Below are 18,414 nucleotides of genomic sequence, written 5' to 3'. Positions count from 1 at the left end.
TTAGAAATTGCTTCTAGGAATAGAATTGTTACCAAACAAGCCCTGAATTGCTCAACAAAGCATTGCCGGTTTCTAATAACTAGTTGTCCCGAGACTTGGTTTCTCGGGATGATGCAGTAGGAGCTATTAGACCCGGACCCCTATTTCTCTTTTCCCACACACACTTATCATATGTCAAATAGTATCTGTAACAAAGCACGCATGATGCACCATTTCATAGTCACCCCGAGACCACAACTCCACCAACCAGATGGACTTCTATGTATTGGTCCTCATCGGCGTCTAATCTCATGAGAATCCAACTTCATACAAAGACGAAGATGCACTGCATCTATTTTCAATTAAATTCATGTAGTGTTTGCTGTAACAAGTCGGTCGCCATAAGCATTTCGAATATTACCTGACAATTACAACTTCAGAGCAGCTATTGCCTCCGGTTTGAAGTCCACCCTCAACCCCAATACTCGCCTCACCTCAGCTGGAGTTAACCTCCAAGTCATTGGTCCCGAATTCTCACCCCAGAAATCTAGAATCTCTGAAACCTTCTCCAGATTAAGGATCGTAGCCATCTGAGTCAGACGCGCAAACTTATCCCTGACGGTTCTTTGGGTCATGCTAGAGAAATGACTTACAAGTGCCCTTGCATCTCTGTCGAGCTGAAGACCTCCAAGCTGACTGAATCTCTTCTGCATCATGATCACTTCAAGTCTCTTCACAATGAAGTCAATAACCAAATGCACGAATGAGTCATAGTTGTTGGCAGTCATCAATGGCTGGAGCCATGCCACGTTGGTCTCTACGGCATGGAGCAACCTCTGCACCCAGGGATCATTTATCTCATTGTCGGCATATTCAGCCTCCGACAACTCGTAACTGATAGTCGCCACACTATCTAGCACTGGACGGATCCGCGGTGTCACAGTAGCTACCAGTTGCTCCATCCCACCATTCAGAGCTTGCTTGAAAGTGGTGCTCATCTCACCAAGCTCAGATAAACAAGATTTCACTCTTTCTCTATCAGCAGGAGCAGGAAATACCTGTCACAAGATAATTTATATTTCAAGAACCATTAAACCGAGATACCAGTCAACCTCAAGAATCGTGAAGCCATGCAAAATGCAAAGAAAAAATATAATATGATGCTACACATGTCATGGTGATTCAAAATAGCAATCAAAAGTCTTTAAACTGGGCAAGCAAGTTAATGTTTTCAGGGATCCAATTGAGAGTTCGACCAATTCAAAATGTCAGACTGCAAATTTTCAAGTTTAGCATAGTTACCTAAACAATAAAGCTTAAAAGTTCAATAGTGCTGCTCAGTCCATCAAATAAGAAAACCAAATCTTGGATAACTATTTACATGCATTGTCACAGCTCACCATACTGTTCAAGCTAGCTACAACAGCTTGGTGCGACAACCACCAACTCATCAGAATTCCAAGAAATCAGCAATAGCAACAGTCAATTCGTTTGACATAAAGCCGCAAGGACCTTAAACAAAACAAATATTACCAATAGAGTGCTAAAATTGGACATCCGAAGGAAGAGGTTCAGTCAGCAACTTCGAGCCACCAGTACATAAAAAGGGGAGAAAAGAGCTAATTCACAACAATGATAGAGAAGATCGGCACAGCAGAAGGAAAAGAAAACAAAAGTTTGAATATCGCCATTGCTACTGCGACGTACTGACAGACCTATGTCACCCGTTTAAGAAGAACACCAAAAGAAGGAGAAGAATAAGAAGGCCTTCAAACCAGTGAATAGTGTTGTTTACCACTGAAATGGCGCACATAGACAGATTTTCAAAGTTGTATATTCATGAAACTCTCCATTTGGTCCACACATTAAGGCCTTGATAGGATAAAAAATTATAGTACAATGCATGAATGCCACAAATATAAAGACACGGCAGTCCTAGTAATGATCTAAACAAATCTTATAGGTAAGACATACACAACACTTTCAAAATTCCTGAAAAACTAAGCCACCAAACTACTGCTCAACATATCACCAGTGTTCTTAAAAGTGGATGAATGAAAGACCCTATCAAGTGACCGATGGAAGCTCAAACGGTAGGGCAGATTGGAACCACCAGGTCAACTGGTGATTTTATAAAGCATTTGTTACTGTGATATATAATCTCAGCAAACACATTAATATAAGTTTCGCCGCCCCTTCCGGTATGAGAAGCATCACCCCCACAATATTTGGCCATGTTTATAAAACAAGTCTATGCCACTTGCTCACTAGCTTTAACTCCAAGCTGCTTCCTACTGGCCTGGTCTCTTCAGCAGCTCAAACCTCAAGACTTCTGCAAGCCTTGGCAACAGGTTCAATTCCATATAGCAGCTCATACAAATAACTTTCACCAATCAGTCCAACCAAACCAGGTCGATGCAGGTCTAAAGACTCTACAAACTGTCTGCTTCAACAGTTGAACCTCAGGTAAAACCAGCTCAATCCGGTTCTTCGGCAAAGCTGCCTCCATACTCCACTAGGACCACTACTCTAACCAGACCAGTCTAACACCTGGTCTGTGACCCCACCAACTGAAACAGCTTCCCCGAACTAGTTGCAGAAACCGCGTATATCATTATCTAGTTCTCCACAAAAAACTCCCTCAAGCAAACACTGACATAATGACAGCAGTTGTGCACTGAACTTCATGCTTTCCTCCAACCCTAACTCGCAGAAATAGCAACATCTAAACTTCTCGCAAAAGCCCCATGAATATGATATGTGCAATCATCAACATTTCTCTTCAGGTCAGGGCCGAATCAGGAATTCAAGTTTTATCAATCATCATACAAGCCTCTTAAAATGATAGGAAGTGGTAGCAGTAGACATCTAAATACACCATTTGACTAACTAAAGAAACTACTACATGCATAGTCTATTTCTGCATCTATTTGATCAATTATAACATGCCCAGGTAAGTTGTACCCACATTTACTTAGTTATCTCACATCCGCAACATGCAAATTCCATGAATTATAAAAGAAGATATATCTCTTCTCTAAGACCAAAGGATGTGTCCCTGATACAAACATAATATACGTTTTAAAGCTGCTCCATCTCATCTGAAACCTCAAGAAGAGGAACTATGACAGCTTCCACCATATTCCATGGTTACAAAATCTTGTAAAGGCTATATCTGAACTCAACATCAAACCATTTCACGAAAGATTCTTTTAGATCTTAACGAAGTCTTTAATGGTTTAATCCTAATTGAAAGCAATGCACCATACTACATGAAACAGAACAGAGGAATTAGAGAACCGACATAAAATATTAACAGCTCCCTCGAACATTAAAATCGGAGGGAAATATGCCAAGCTTCGCAGCCCCCCAAGCAACTAGAGAGACATCGCCATATTAGAAAAAAGCATCATATTAATGTAATTAAACAAAGAAGCGAGTCGACATCCAGAACACATCAGTACCTTATACAACTACGGGCCAAAAGTTTTATTTGTTTCAATGTCTCTCTTTCTACATGTGATAAACATTCTGGTCTATCCAGATGTCACTCTTTTATTATCACTTAAAGACTGAACTTATTCTATTGCTCAATTTTCATTAGAAAATATCATTACTAAACAGTAAGTGGACACATATTACATCTGCAAATTACCTGTGCACATTGCTCTTCAACCTCATGCTTAAGCTTGACAACGTATTCGCCGCTTACATCCATATTATTCAAGGCCGTTGCTATTTCGGTACCAGTTTTCTGCACGCCAACACCACCCAGGAAAAGCTTAGCACCAAGGTTGGGCTCTCTCATCCTCAATTGCAAAGCTTCATGGTACTCATTGCTCAACAAACTAGAGGCCCCGCTCAAAACTGCCACAACAGAGCTGATATTCGAAGTTGAAATGGCTCTTCTCAAGCAGCTCTGAAGAACATAGAACACATCGTCGACCATAGAAGAGGTAAGGCTATCAGGAACATGCTCATCTATGCTGATAGCCTTCCTCACATTCTCTACCATGAAGAAGCCCTCTAGAATGACATAATACCCGGTGATTTCTTGAACGACTTTACTAAAGCTCCCACTCCTAAATGCCTTTGTTGCCCGTGGCAGCAAGTCGGGATCAACTGAAGTCAACCCCTTGATCTTCGAAAGCATGAATTCAGTGTAATCCTCGCCCAATTGCATAAGGGACAATATCTCCTCCAAATACAACTCAATCTCTCTGGGATCCGGCCCTTGCGGAGCTCCAACAGCAAGCAAGTTCATGTTTTGTGCATTGATCTCAGAAGATATCTTCCCCAATTTCCTATATTCCATATACTTCTTCAAAACCAGCAAACCCCGCGAATCACACTCCTCTTGGAGCTCGCAGATAGCGTACACAATACCATCCTCTCCGCAAAGACTCTTCAAAACCTCATTGTTCTCCTCGATTGCCAATACAATATCCTTAAACAAATTGGTCAAACACCCGACAAAGTTAACCTGATTGTTGTGCTGATCGTGCGTCAATTCCACCAATTGCTCGAACTCGATCCTTGATCGCATCCCAATCACCTTCTTCAAATAGCCAACGTACGCCTGAAGCCCTTCGTCCTCCAACCCCAGCGGGCAATAGAGCCGAATGAAGCGTAGAACCGTGGCGTGATCCCGCTGATCCACCGCGGCAGCCAGCCGCTTCCTCACGATCCCCTCGAGCTGCTTCTTGGAGGCCATCATCTGGTCCCACCCGCGCGGATCCCGCCCATACTTGGCATCGATCTGGAGGAACCTCTCGACGCACTTGGCGGCGGACTCGTAGTCCTCGTGGTCCAGCGCCTTCCTCGCCCCCTCGATGCACTCGTTCCTCTCCACGATGGCGTCAAGGTGGAGGAGCGTGGAGTTGACGCGGGACTGGGCGAGATCGAGCTCGCGGACCTTGCCGCTGACCTGGTCGGCGAGGAGGGAGGTGGAGCGGACGTTGGAGAGCATGTGGTCGGAGTCGGACCTGACGATGTCGAGGACTTGGGAGGACTTCTGGAGGTGGAGGAGGTGGCGGTCGAGGTCGGCGCGGCGGGAGAGGAGGGAGTCGAGGTCGAGGTCGAGGGCCCGCTGGTAGGCGATGCACTCGTGGAGGAGGCGGGTCATGGCCCCGACGTCGGTGAGGGTCCGGACGTGGGCGAGGGCCTCGGGGGTGCCGAAGTGGATGGAGGACGAGGAGAGCGCGTCCTCCGGAGGCTCCTCGAGCGGGGCGAGGGAGAGAGGCGACGCCATTGTTGTCGTCTTCGTCTCGTCGGCGAGAGAGAGAGAGAGAGAGAGAGAGAATTGGGAAGACGGAGGAGATGGAGTTGGATCTCCGCGGAAGCTCGGGGGTTTCAAGTTTGAAGTTGGGACTTCAGAGGGACTGGAACTGCAATTAGGGTAAGAATGTGGCCTTTTACCCAAGTAGGAGAAAGATGGAGGATGTGAAAAGGAGCACGGGCTAATTTACATTTCTCCGAAATTCGGAAATAGTCCCTATGTTTTATTTTATTAAGAGATGAACCCTTTGTTTTTCCGAAAAATTACCACTGCTTTTTTTTTTTGGGCACTGTGCTAAATTCTAATGACCGATTTTACTAGTTACTACTTACTGCCACGGACTTGTCACTTAAACGCCTTAAACTCATTGAATTGGACTCTTTCTTTTAACTGAAAAAGCGATTCTGAGTTTAATCGATTTTGCTCGCACTTTCTATTATAATTTTTGCATTTCTTTTTCTAAATCTCCTCTTTTACACACTTGTCCACGAAAAAATAAATAATTTTGAATGATCTGCCATTGAGATCGGCCGTTGCTATTGTCGCAGTAGCCACCTCGGAGATGGGATCCGTCCTGAGATCTAGATCTCGTTTTGCCGTTTCTCTATCGTGGTGGCCACCGTGAACGGGAGATCATGACCGCAGTGGTCACAATTGAGTGGAGAGAATTATTGTGGTACTCACTTCCGTTAATTTTCTTTTTTTACTTTTTTCTTAAATTTTTGCTTCAACTTTATAACAAGGTAATACTTTTGTATTGTTTAATTTTGTGTAACCGCTTCAGCAATAAATATATCTAGAAAAAAACTATGCATGTGTTCACAAATCGCCACCTTAACTTTTCTGACTGCAAACTTAGCATGTCGGCGGCCATATTTAGCTTTTCAAAAGTAGGTAGATCGTTTTTATAAGAGAAAATGATACTGTCGGCACTCAAAACAATCTATCCATCGATAAATGTGCTACGCACGTCGGAAATCGGCACACGCACTAAACATGTGAGGAGCAAGCGCCTCGACAGTGGCGAGAAACATGGAAGTCATATGCAAAACATGTGAGGATCTTTACAAATATCGATTAGTAGAGAAACATTAAACAAATCACCAAGACCGATGAAGAACAATGCCACGTGTCCAGAGTAGCAGAATATGCAAACTTCAAGCATCGATTCCAAAAGGAAATCCTACTTAAGATCCAAATACTTTCCAAAGAGCGCTAGAAAAGATGAATATTTGCTCTTGAATTATTTAGCGGAAGAGCGGTTATCGATCGATAGATAGTTTTCTGAAAATACGAATTGGGAATCCTTAAAGCGCGCAAGACGTGAGTACATGGACGAAAAGGAAGGAGCTGAGTCAATACAAGAACCTAGACGCTGTCGACAGTTATTGAAAATTCGTTTCGAAAGATACGTAGATGGAGAACATGGGCACAACAAGTCCGAGAAAAGGGTTAAAATTGCTGCAAAGGTCTGAAGTTATCAACAGTGCTATGCCCAAATCCAATAACTATTTGAGGAACTGGTCAAGAGAGCTCGGGGGAAACAATAAACGTGATAGCTATCATTCAACACACCAAAAGCTATAACCGTCGAAGGGCAATTACCTTTCTTATCATTATAAATACCACCAAGCATCCATAGAAGAAGGCTCCTAAATAAATCAACAAAATTTATCCTATCTTTTCTTATCACACTGCATTTTACTTTCATTAACCGTAGCTTTCAAATTCTCGTCGTCGAATCAAATTCCGACGTTTATCTTTATCTTAGATTTTACACTATCGAGTCAAACTCTAGCATATTATCAATGCGTATTTAGGCATTGTCGTTAAGTTAAACTTCGAAATAGTTTTGGGTACTTTTGATTCGTTATCTTTTGAGATGAATTGTGCTTACCAAGGTGTCCTCTCGAGTCAAACTTGGGTTTGATTTACGTTTGTGTAATTTCTTTCAAGTTCCCATGTACCGATATCCTTTGAGTCGTACTTATTAAGCCTTTCCATTGAGTTAAACTCAGGCAGAGACCATATTCGTATACTTCTATCGAAATCTTTGCAAATTTCACGTGTTAATTTTCTGATTATCTAGATCTTTGCTGTCTAAGATCTCCACAGGACCTTTATCACTTAATGCTGAAGAACAAATTTCAGTGAAAGATAGTGTGCTCCGGAGAAATTCCAGCAAAACAGACACAAAAGATCCCTAACTTTGATTTGATATGCAATGTCGTAACACCTTTTTAATTTGTTCAATATGATTCATGAGCTTTTAATTTGTTGTATTTGGTCCTTCAATTTTTGGTACATGGTCAATCTAATCTTTGGACTACATGAAAATGCGCAATGTAATTATTCCACTTCAAGGACAACATCAAACATTTTGACATAGTACAAGGACTATTCTGATAATGTATCAAAAGTTGAGGCATCAAATTGAACAAATTAAAAGTTCGGAGATAATATTGAACATGTACTAAAACCTCAAGGATCATATTAAACAAATTAAATATTGTGTAATTGTCTCTTTTGTAACAAATTTTGTAATTATCACAAAAATAAAAATTACATTATCATTGGTGTAATCATCCTTTTTGAAAAAAAAAAAAAAACAGATGGACGATTTTGAATCTCGGGCAAACGAAGAGGAATGACGTGTTTTGGCTTTATTTTTTCTTTTTGGTTTTTCAAAATTTGTTATAAAAAAAATTACTCATTATAAATAAATTCTTATAGCATGAATTACTCAAAGTGGGCTCATAAGTAATCCGGAGAGGTCATTTGAAAGTACAATCTTAGTGTTCATCACAAGAAGTGTTCAAATCAATGCATCAGCTTGCTGATCACTGAACCTGCCTCTTAGCAAGCTCTCTTATTCTCTTTCGCGATGTACAGTTGTTTCGAAGTGATGTCAAATCGAGAGTTACGACATGTCGAAGCGCCGACAGCTAGCGATTCGATGATCAGCGGAACACCAGATTATGGCAGGTATTGTCGCAAGGGTATGGACAGTCGATAGCCTTGACGCCGCCTCGATTGAAATACCAGTTCCCGACCGACTCTGCGATGCCCTGCTTCCACGAAACGCCCGATGCGTGAACAATACGGTTAATAATCTAGAAACTAAGAGGCGAGAATGGGATGCTGGTGAGCAGATCGTGTGATTTTGTTAGGCGGACATGCTGCAATTGAGCAAAGAGCAATCGTATCACGAGTCGAAGTACCTTGTTTCCAATGTGGGGCGACTTCGGGGCGAACCACGTGTCCTGCCTCTCGGTCTGGCAATGAGAGAAGCAAGAATTTACGAAGAGCCCGTTTTTGCTGGACCTCGAGAAGCTGGTAAGGGCTCTCAGCATTTGATACCGAAAATCTGCTTTGTCGGATAAATCACGCAACAGAGCTCTCGTTATTGTACTTCAAGCAATTGAAGCCGGCTGAAATGATGCATACTAGAAAGCATTCATTTTTCCGACATCATATGAAGGGGGGAAGACACAAAAATGCAAGGACGGAGATAACGGTATGAGGGCAGACCTTGCAGAAAATTGATCTGAGGGGCGGTACAATAGGCATGGTTCTTTCTGCATTGGCTCCAGTAGCCGCGAGGATCTGCCGATGGAGGAGCTAGACTGGCCAAGACCTGATTAAACCAACGAACATCATTCAAGAAACCAAAGTTGGTTATTCGGACTTCATGTCCAATCGGAGGCAGAAAGCTATAGCAACCTGATGAATTGGTCCTCAAATCATCTGTGAGAAGATGCATGTCGGACCACGGATTAAGCAAGAGAGAACAAGCACAGATAGAAAGGTATGGCTGAATTGGACAACTTGTTTTGAATTGGGACGTACCTGCCAGGTATCATAAGCTGCGTTTACGAGAAACAGCGGGGTCCTGACAGTGCCAATCAGATGCTGTGGAAAGAAACACTGAAAAAAGAGGGAAACATTTAAGAACGACTGGATCACGAATAGGAATCGCCGAACCAACGTGTACGGTAAAACTAGGGACGGAAAATGACCAAGGTGGGATTCAGACGGTCGGTACAGCTCCATGGTAGGTTCTTTTGGACTCCCTGTAAAAACACAGGAAGCCAATGTTTCCTCATTATGATGTCACCGACACTGAGTACTGTCCAATTAACTTAAAGATGCATCATGAAAGAAAACACAGGACTGTGTATGAGTACAGATCACAGCCATCTGACAGTTTGACGTGTTCCAGAATTCCAGGAAGAGGAAACAATCACCCCCTCTTTTTTCCGCAATCTCAGTTTCGATTTCTTTAGCACAGATAATCATCTCTCTGGCTTTCTAAGTTTGCGGTCCATGAGCATAAGTCTATTTTACCAGCAAAAAGAGCTGCTTTCTTCTTGAGACATGATGATGGTTAGGACACTCTTTAAAGTGGAAAGCAGTATGATGCAATGATAACCGAAACACAAAAAGGGCACCTGTAGGTTGACCACTCCTCTGAACATTCTTCTTAAAGTGCGCCGCCCCGACACATCCATCCTGGAATTTGCAACGCAATCAGTACAAGCATTCGGTAGCAAAGTGAAAATCTATCAAGACTAGAGACAAAAAAAAAAGTCGGGAGACTGTACTTACGCGTCGAGGAACATTCCACCGTCACTCAGGCACTTGACTCTTGTGTTACTGGAGAAAAGATTCCGGAACTCATCACAGTGCAGTATAGAAGCCACGCCACCCGCACTACACCCGGAAAGAAGAGCCTGGAGTGCCAAAAAGGTAAAAAAATTGGAAAAAGAACAGAATAGCAGAAAGAAAAGGCTTCATAAGATGTGCAAGAAAGAAGGAAAGGTGATTTAGCGAGACCCTTCATGAGAACCTGATTAGCATAGTGCATTCCCTCCGACATTAACTCTTCCATTGCAGCTGACCAAATGCGTTGTCCTCGAAAATATAATTGGGCTGCCTGAGACCGCAAATACATCGAAAATACTTCTTATTAAGCCATCATGTTTAAGAAATCCTAAAAAACATTATGTATGAGAAAACGAATTTGATTCCTCTACTCAAAGGAGGAAAGTTCAATAAGAGTTTATGCAGCAGAAAAGTTAAGCCTGTGAAACTTTAGGCAAATAAGGACACGAAGGAACAAGCAGTAACATTGTTTGCGTGCACATGCAGAAAAAACCATTCAATAGGAGAATACGAATCAGCAGCAGTGCCCATAAATGTAAATTCTGTTCTTTTGTTCTTCAAAATTTATGTTCATAAAAAGGATAAAAGGACATTCTCAAAGTCTGTAGTCGAAAGCCATATCATGGGCAATTCGTCGAGTTCTCTGTGCTGTAGCTAAATCTGAAGATTTTCATGCTCATACATTTGTACTGACCTGATTTTGACTGTCCCCACTAAAAGATGCTCCGTCGCAGTAACGGATTTTGACTCTGTTCCAATTGAAAAAATCTGCAAGGGTTATATTTGAATCGAGAATTGCTCATAAGTAACTCTTTTGCTAAGAAAAGAGAGACATACAGAAAAAAGAGTTGGAAGTGGACAAACTAAATATGAGATTCAGAAATAACCAGGATTTTCAGCAGCTTTGTCACTCAATATCCCAGTAAATGGAATCTGCCGCTCCATGTATGTTGACGAACCACGGCGGGTCTTCTTACGGTAGACGCAGTCTCTGATTGTGTCGCACCATCCTCCTCCCTGTCATCCACATAAAAGAGAGGGAAAATTCCAAATAAGGACCCGAAGTGCATTCGTTTTCTCAAATAAGGGCCTAAAGAGAATGCCTAAGTTCAAGCAAGAATTGAAACTGGCATCACAGAGGCTCTAAATTGTGAAAGTTCACATCAATGCCCTTGTTTGTGAACTGATGTTCATACACTTGTGTGCGAAAATATATCACAGGCTCAGGCAATTCTCCGGATTATTAAGCCTAACACCGTATAAAACACTTCAAATCAAGTGCAGAAGAAGCGCCATAATATCTGCCACGCCAACTAATAAATTTCCATCTCAAGTTTCATAATTCGACCCGCAAACCACACTCAATGATGTCAAAACACCGCCAACCTTGCCTTCAACGATAAGACCAACTGGTAAAGCAGAACAAATTTAGGTAGGTAATAACATGCAGACCAATAAAATGAAGAAACAAAACTTAGCCGCCCGAATCAACACAGAAGGACAATATCGATCTGCATCAACAAGTCGCTGAACCGATAAACCGCAATAGTGATTCTGAGGGGGAAAAGAAAGAGCTAACCCATTACTGCTCTGTGGAGGATTAATGACATACCTCCAACTGAATGAGCCAACTATTAGCACCCGATCCGTATCCTCGGTGGAGGTGATAACCTGGTAAACTCCCATCAAGGCAGACTGCATAATCCATGTTCAAATTCATGTAAATCAAACCATTCAAATGTGCATGTGTCATCTAAATTCATCCACATTCAACTATTCGCCACCAATGCAGCACGTCCATTCAATCTAATCATGAACTATTCCGAAGCTAGTTACTTTCACAGGCAACCAAAGCATCAGCAATTCCAAACCCATGCATTGTTCCCATCTAAACAAGAAAAGCAAGAAACTAGCAAACATACTTCCCAAGGTTGAAGCACTCAAACAGAGATACAAACCAAAATTTAGCAAAGGGAACATTTGAGATGGGAAAAGGGTTTTTGCTCTACCTGCAAATTTTAGAAGTTTTTGAACAATCTGAAAAGAATAAGCAACAACAGGTATTTGAATTCAAAAATTCAAACAAAAGTAAATAAATAAAATCGAATCCAGTACTCTCTCTACCTGCACCTTTGGCAGCAGCACCATAAATAAGTGTAAGACCCACCATCAATGGCCTCCCACTGATGCCATATTTGGCGTCACTGTAGTTATAGAGCAGCCCTGTCATGTTCAAGTCCTCGTACCCATTTGCCCAGTTCATGAACATCAATGCCATGAACATCACAGAGCCAAAAGGCTTCATCTTTCTTTGTCGGAACCCTACGATTCTCACTCTGCAACAAAGCACACGGACATGAGAGAGTGAAGCCGTGTTGCTTTATATAAGGAAATGTCCAACTGCTTATTTAAGAGCAGAGGCCATTTTTTTTTAATCATATTTTCACTTGCTTTTGAGCTGGAGACAGAGACAGAGACAGAGAGAAAGAGCAATGTCGTGTTGTAACAGTGACAGTAGCGAGCGAGATACAGTGGCCAAAAAAATGGCGGTCTCTTGTTTTGAACCAGAGGTTCCTCTTTGATAAAGACGACTTTGTCATCGAATGCAGCCAAACCGACATTGAAAAGGGGAAACATCAGCTCAAAAATGACTGTGAAGTGCAAACAAATTGAGGGAGGCGATCAAGAAGCACACCCATTTCTTACATTGACATTTTCTGGGACAGAATACCAAAGAAAAAGAGCTGACAGACAAGACTGTAGCGAGCAAGAAAACAACAAGCGAGAGAAAAAGAGAGAGAGAGAGAGAAGGGAGCTGATATCGTGCAACCTCGTGGCTGTGATCTCGCGCTTGCCCCTTACATGGCTAGGACATAACTGGAGTCTACGAGGCATTATTATGCGAGCACGGGATCTTTGGACTGTAATAATTGTTGAAAATGATGGTGAGGGTGGGGGGGGGGGCGGGGGCGGGGGTGGGTTGGGATCGGATGAGATGTCACGTTTCTTGCACAGTGCTATTTACATGGTTGAAGAAGCTCCAAGATGGACAGAAAGAGGGAAAAAAAAAAAAAAAAGATGTGTGGAAGTAGTGTATTTGTATAGAATGATATTATTTAGTCATATAAGAATTAAAGTCCAGTCATATGTTCAGAACCTTATTTCTCGATTAAAACCACATTTCCTTATGTGTCTATTTTTGCTAATTAATATACCGTTGCCGTGAAAAAGCGAGTCAATCCTATTTTAATGAAATGATCGCGAATTATTAAAAGAACCCATTATGTTTTCGAAGTTTAAAAATAAATATCTAGACTTTATTTAGCTTGACATTTAGCAAGGTTTGTTATTTTTGTAAAAATATTTGATAAATTTTGACGGTTTTGCAAGTAAGGCAATTAAAAATTGGTAACTTGATACAAAAAATTGGTAAACTAAATAAATGAACTAAAAGTGGGCAACAAAATTTAAATAAGAATTGGCAAACTGAAACTAATGGACAACCTAATGAGAGAAAAACCGGTAAGTCATATTGATAAAAGTTATAAATTCATACAAGTTTGATAAATTCAAAACGTTCGTAAGAAAGATAAACAGAAGTTGATAAGTGATGCAAATGATAGTGGGTAGCCCACAACTAACCGGTAATTTAGGAGGAAAAAACTTGGTAAGTTGCTGAAATAAAGATTGGTAAATTTGTAGGAGACTATGTAAATTTAAGACCCTACTGAGTAAGGCAAACAAAAATTAATAAAAGACGACAATTAATAATTTGCAAACCGCCAAAAAATTGATATTTCATAAGATGTGGGTGAGTCACTACCAAATTACCCGAAAACTAACAACAATTTTTTTTTTACTCTCTTGCTGCATGGTGAAAATAATCCCCCTTTTTTTTAATGAAGCAGAAAATCGTTCTTTTAAATGTGTCGGTATAGATGATGCATACATTAGCCGTCGAATTAAATATGATTGATATGTGATGAACGAGCCAATCACATGTGCATCATTTGTGTCGCAGTTAAGATTAAACTCATTCCAAATGCGTTTAACCGGGTTTGTGGACAAGAGTTGTGCCGAAAATCGTCGGTCGTATCCAAAGGCGCCAACTCTTTGGGTGAGAAGTTAATTTTCATGATGAATTATCATTTATAAAAGAGAAAAGTGTTACAAACATGAAAAAAGAATTATAACTTCCCGCCAAAATGCGAAAATAAAGTTACGGCATAAACTCGAGGGAGAGGAACATACAAGGGGCACCGACAGATTAGGGGGAAACGCTTTTTTAAGGGAGAGAGTTGAGCGTCACTCTCGCTCCATCTGCTCGGGCGGCTCCAATTTGATGGGACATGGATCGCTCAGAAGACGTCGCCGTCACCGATATCTGTAAAAGCTTTGGAAGGAGATGAGAAATGTTGCTATTGATATGTCATGAACGGATGTGATCAAATGGTCAAAGCATCTCGCGTCTTTTGTCCACGACTTAATATACTTTTGATATACACGTAGTCTCGAGCTTTTAAATCGGACATTCTGACACGGTATCAAAGCCAGCTTGTTATGCACTTTGTTTGATGTTTTAATACACATTACCGTTTCGTGACGGTTGCACGAGGACTGTGATTAGCCCATGGCGGTTGTGATCCTCACATCTCATGGTGCGTGCACTTGCTAGAGAAAGATAGAGGACCACGACTGCCATCAATGTCCGGAAAAGCCAGCCCGTGAGGTCTACGAACGTTGTCTCAGCGGTGCTCCTTTACTAGGTCTACTTCAAAGAGAAAGACCCGATGGTGGCTCGAGAGCAATAACCAACGTTGTGTTCGTTATTTTCGAAAGCTAAGGGCGCGCATGGCAACACTTTCACCATAGAAATTAAATTCTTCTCAAGTTGATTTTTCTATTTCTATAGAGATGTAATACTGTCACGCGCAGACAAATATCAGGTTCCTTAATTTTCGCTCCTCGTGCCTTACAGCTGCTGTGCATGTCGGAATTAACGACCACACGATGTGGAAAATTTAGGCCCCCCCACACCCATTTACAAAAATGGGAACTCATCATGGTTTGAACTTTTTGAAACTTTTCATAAGAAAAGGGATTTATTGGCCCATCGCGGAAATGAATTTTATTCTCTCTGAAAAGATGGTGTTTTTGATTTTTTTTTTCTTCTTTTTTTGGGCTAATTTTAATTCTCGTGTTTCATTGCGAAACTTGGTTACGTTTTACGTGCATCTCGACCAATTTACCTTCCCGATAAGCTCAAAGACAGGCATTTGCGCTTGGATTGGGGACGCCATGAGGATGAAAATATGTGCTTGAAAGTCGAAATCGCGTTTGGTTCGATTTTCGGGGGAATGTAAAAACATGTATGTTAATAGGTCTTTGGAGCGCAAATAGTATTTCGTGAAGTGCAATTGAAAAGTGTATTGGGAATCAACGTTGATTTAATGGCGAGTTCGTTTCACTGGAAAATCCGTAATAAAGGAAATATCTTCCATTAAAATTAGTATTAAGAAAATTTTTAGTTTTCATTTGTTTGGTGGTTTGGAGAAATTATTCTGCTTCTTATCATAAAAGAAAGTTGTTTTTCCTTGATCTAACCTTAATTGTTTTTTAGTATGTTCTCGATAGATAGATTAGTTTTTTGTCATCCAAACGCTCGGAAGCCGGAAAACAATTTTCATGAAACAATCTTCTTTCTAACAAACCGATCCTACTTAGAAAGAATTGGCCTTGCAAAGGACTTTAGCTGTATATTTTAAATGAAAAACAAATAAAGATAAAATCTACTTGTGACAGACGGACGCTAACAAGCCGGATCTGGCACCGGCAACCATCGCCTAGGGTCAACGGCCCTTGTAGGAGTTGTGTGACCTCGGGCGAAGCTCGTCGGCAACGTTGCAAAAGGTGGAAATGGCGAGGGTAAAACCGAAAATTTGGAAGTTTAGATAGAACAAATTGGAAGAAGAAAATGCATTACCATTCCTAGAAATAGGAAAGCCCAAAGTTGAGTAAGACTTCCACTGCATTAGGGAGGGAGATTTTAGAGTACCTTGAAAATGCAATGCATCTCCCCAAAGCACTCCAAATAAAAAATAAATTGCAAAACACCCTGGCATTTGCTCAAGGATCTTTAGCGGCCTAAAGGCCTTTGAAATTGTGGTTCCCAAACGCAACCTGATCGGTTTTTGATTAAAATTCAAGAGAGCCGGATAGATTTTGTGTCGTGTATAGTTCGTTTCATTCTTTAGTAGAGCAAGGTGCAACTCTCATTGGACCCACGAACTTTTTTATGTTTGAATTGTACTCCGTTTCACAATGATGGTAATTAACTTCGGATAATCAAAATAAAATTCTCCATATCAAACTGGGGAGCATGGCTAGAAAAATGATCAAAGACATACCAACAAACAATCCCCATAACTTGCTGTCATTATGTACAGTTTCTCTGATAGTCTAGATCGTAAGTTCACTCCAAGACATCACGTCGGTCATAAATTAAGAAAATAGCGAGATGTATGCTATGTAATACAAGAAAATACTCAATTTTTTTTTTATAATTTTTGCATTTTAATCAACTCTATCTACTTCGATCACATATTAAATAGTATAATTTTTTCGGTTCCCCATTAGCTCGATTTGTATGGTCTATTTTTTCCTGTGAATATTTTGTTTGGAGAGAAAATTCCGTTCCACTCGTTGAGGGCCTTCTTGGGGTCATTCATCTTCTGAACTAGATTCAAAGGCATTGGGCCTATCTACGAGGTCTTTGGCAATGGGCCTTGGGAACAAATCACTCAATTCTTTGGAAATTTTTCGAATCTATGACCTTAAGATACAGGACCCATGGGAGGATTATAAAAAAAAAAAAAAAAGTGCTAAGTTTGTTATAATTGTGTCAATTTAGTCATAATTTTTTTTTTTACTAATTGAGTTCAAACCTTTTGCAATTATATCAATTCAATCCATTTGGCCGATCAAGATCGATGTGGCAAACTTTTCATAATATTTCAATATTTTTTCAAAGTTTTTAATTATTATTTTATATTTTAATAATTTTTTTTCCTTTTCTTGTTTTTTAGGGTTTGGGCCGGCTGACCATCGACCGAGGGCTTGTGACCCTCACCTAGATTTGGGCTCTGGCCGCAAGCCCTCGCTCAAGGACTGGTGGAGGTCGTCGGCCATTGGCCGGTCCAAACCATAAAAAAAGAAAAGGAAAAAAGACATAAAAATTATAAAAACATAAAAAAATAATTAAAATTTTGAAAAATATTAAAATATTATTACAAATTTGCCACGTCGATCTTGGCCTATCAAATAAACTGAATTAACACAATTGTAAAAAGATTTAAGGCTCAACTGATAAAAAGAAGAAAGTTTACAATTGAATGACACAATTACAATAAATATATGACCAGGGATCCATCATATCACTCATAGATAATGCATCTCTCTCGATCTTACATTCGCATTTTGATATCTTTTTACGTTTGATCGGCTCATTTCCCTCCGTGTAATCACTCGATGTAATACGTTAACCCCGATGAAGTAGGGACATAAGACGAGCTTTTATCCAAAAATGAGTGCACGTTCCAATTTTGCAAGGGCAGGGTACTTTACAAACGTATTTCTTTAATCGGAATACTCCGTATTAGGAGAGACCCCAGACTTTCGAACTTATTCAATCGCGTCCTCGACTAACGAGGGAAAACATATAAATTTTGCGGAAATACTCTCAGAAAAGTTATAGTCTCTTCGTTTGTTTCACCAAAAATTAATTACTTTCGAATTAGTTTCTTAAAAAATAATTGCTTGTATAACTTGCGAAAACGAACGAAGGAAATCATTCTCATCGTTGACGAAAACGTTTAAAGTAAATTATCATCCATAATAAAATATTTTTCACCTACTAATTATTTCAAGCAATACAAATCATCATAACTTATTATTTGAGTTTGGTTCCATTTGTTTAGCGGAAAGTAAATGATTTGGAAAATATTTTCCTAAAAATAATCGCTTATATTACTTACAAAAATGAATGAATTGATTTTTTTCATTGTTCACGAAAATATTTAAAAATAATTGTTGTTGATAATGCAACCATTTTTCATCGATTAATTATTTAAACAATACAATGGATCCTTTTAGATTTTTATATATTACGAGTCCTTCTAATATATCCCAAGATTCATAAAAGAAAGTTATGGATAATTTTTATGTAACTTCATGTCTCAATATAAGAAAAAATTAAGATTTATAGGTGTTTCGGGTTTAAGAAAACATCAAAGTGCCTTGCATAAAAAAAATTAAATTAAGGCTCGGTTCGTTTCATGAAAAATGAGATATTTCTAGAAAATATTTGATGAGAAATCATTTTTTAGGGAAATGACAGTATTTTTTAATATTCGGCTTAAACCTGAAAATGAACTAGAAAATATATTCCAACATCCAATATGGAAAATCAGATTTGATCTTCCTCCGTGTACTCT

The 18,414-nt window shown here is 40.1% G+C and overlaps 2 protein-coding genes across 4 annotated transcripts; both read right to left on the bottom strand.

The window, feature by feature from the left end:
* Positions 1–407: 407 nt before the first annotated feature.
* Positions 408–5,350, bottom strand: LOC115734195 (conserved oligomeric Golgi complex subunit 4). The gene is made up of 2 exons (XM_030664818.2): positions 3,635–5,350; positions 408–1,037 (listed from the first exon to the last, which is right to left on the bottom strand). Exons 1-2 carry the CDS (start codon positions 5,228–5,230, stop codon positions 408–410), a joined length of 2,226 nt encoding a protein of 741 aa, XP_030520678.1. The 5' UTR covers positions 5,231–5,350.
* Positions 5,351–8,018: 2,668 nt separating this feature from the next.
* On the bottom strand, positions 8,019–12,832 carry LOC115734513 (pectin acetylesterase 10-like). Of its 3 annotated transcripts, none has more exons than XM_030665343.2 (13): positions 12,753–12,832; positions 12,047–12,258; positions 11,535–11,617; positions 10,810–10,939; positions 10,617–10,690; positions 10,107–10,193; positions 9,866–9,990; positions 9,709–9,769; positions 9,277–9,330; positions 9,107–9,184; positions 8,789–8,894; positions 8,479–8,624; positions 8,019–8,325 (listed from the first exon to the last, which is right to left on the bottom strand). In XM_030665343.2, the coding sequence occupies exons 1-13, from the start codon at positions 12,815–12,817 to the stop codon at positions 8,218–8,220; spliced, it is 1,329 nt and encodes a 442-aa protein (XP_030521203.1). In that variant the 5' UTR covers positions 12,818–12,832; the 3' UTR covers positions 8,019–8,217. The 3 variants fall into 3 exon arrangements, with proteins under 3 accessions (XP_030521203.1, XP_030521204.1, XP_030521202.1); XM_030665344.2 differs by lacking the exon at positions 12,753–12,832 and adding an exon at positions 12,618–12,736; XM_030665342.2 differs by lacking the exon at positions 12,753–12,832 and adding an exon at positions 12,374–12,572.
* Positions 12,833–18,414: the final 5,582 nt, after the last annotated feature.

The sequence above is a fragment of the Rhodamnia argentea genome, chromosome 6 (genome assembly GCF_020921035.1).
Source record: "Rhodamnia argentea isolate NSW1041297 chromosome 6, ASM2092103v1, whole genome shotgun sequence".
Taxonomy (NCBI): Eukaryota; Viridiplantae; Streptophyta; class Magnoliopsida; order Myrtales; family Myrtaceae; genus Rhodamnia; species Rhodamnia argentea.
Note: the sequence above shows the minus strand (reverse complement) of the source record. Positions and strands in the feature narration are given on the sequence as shown.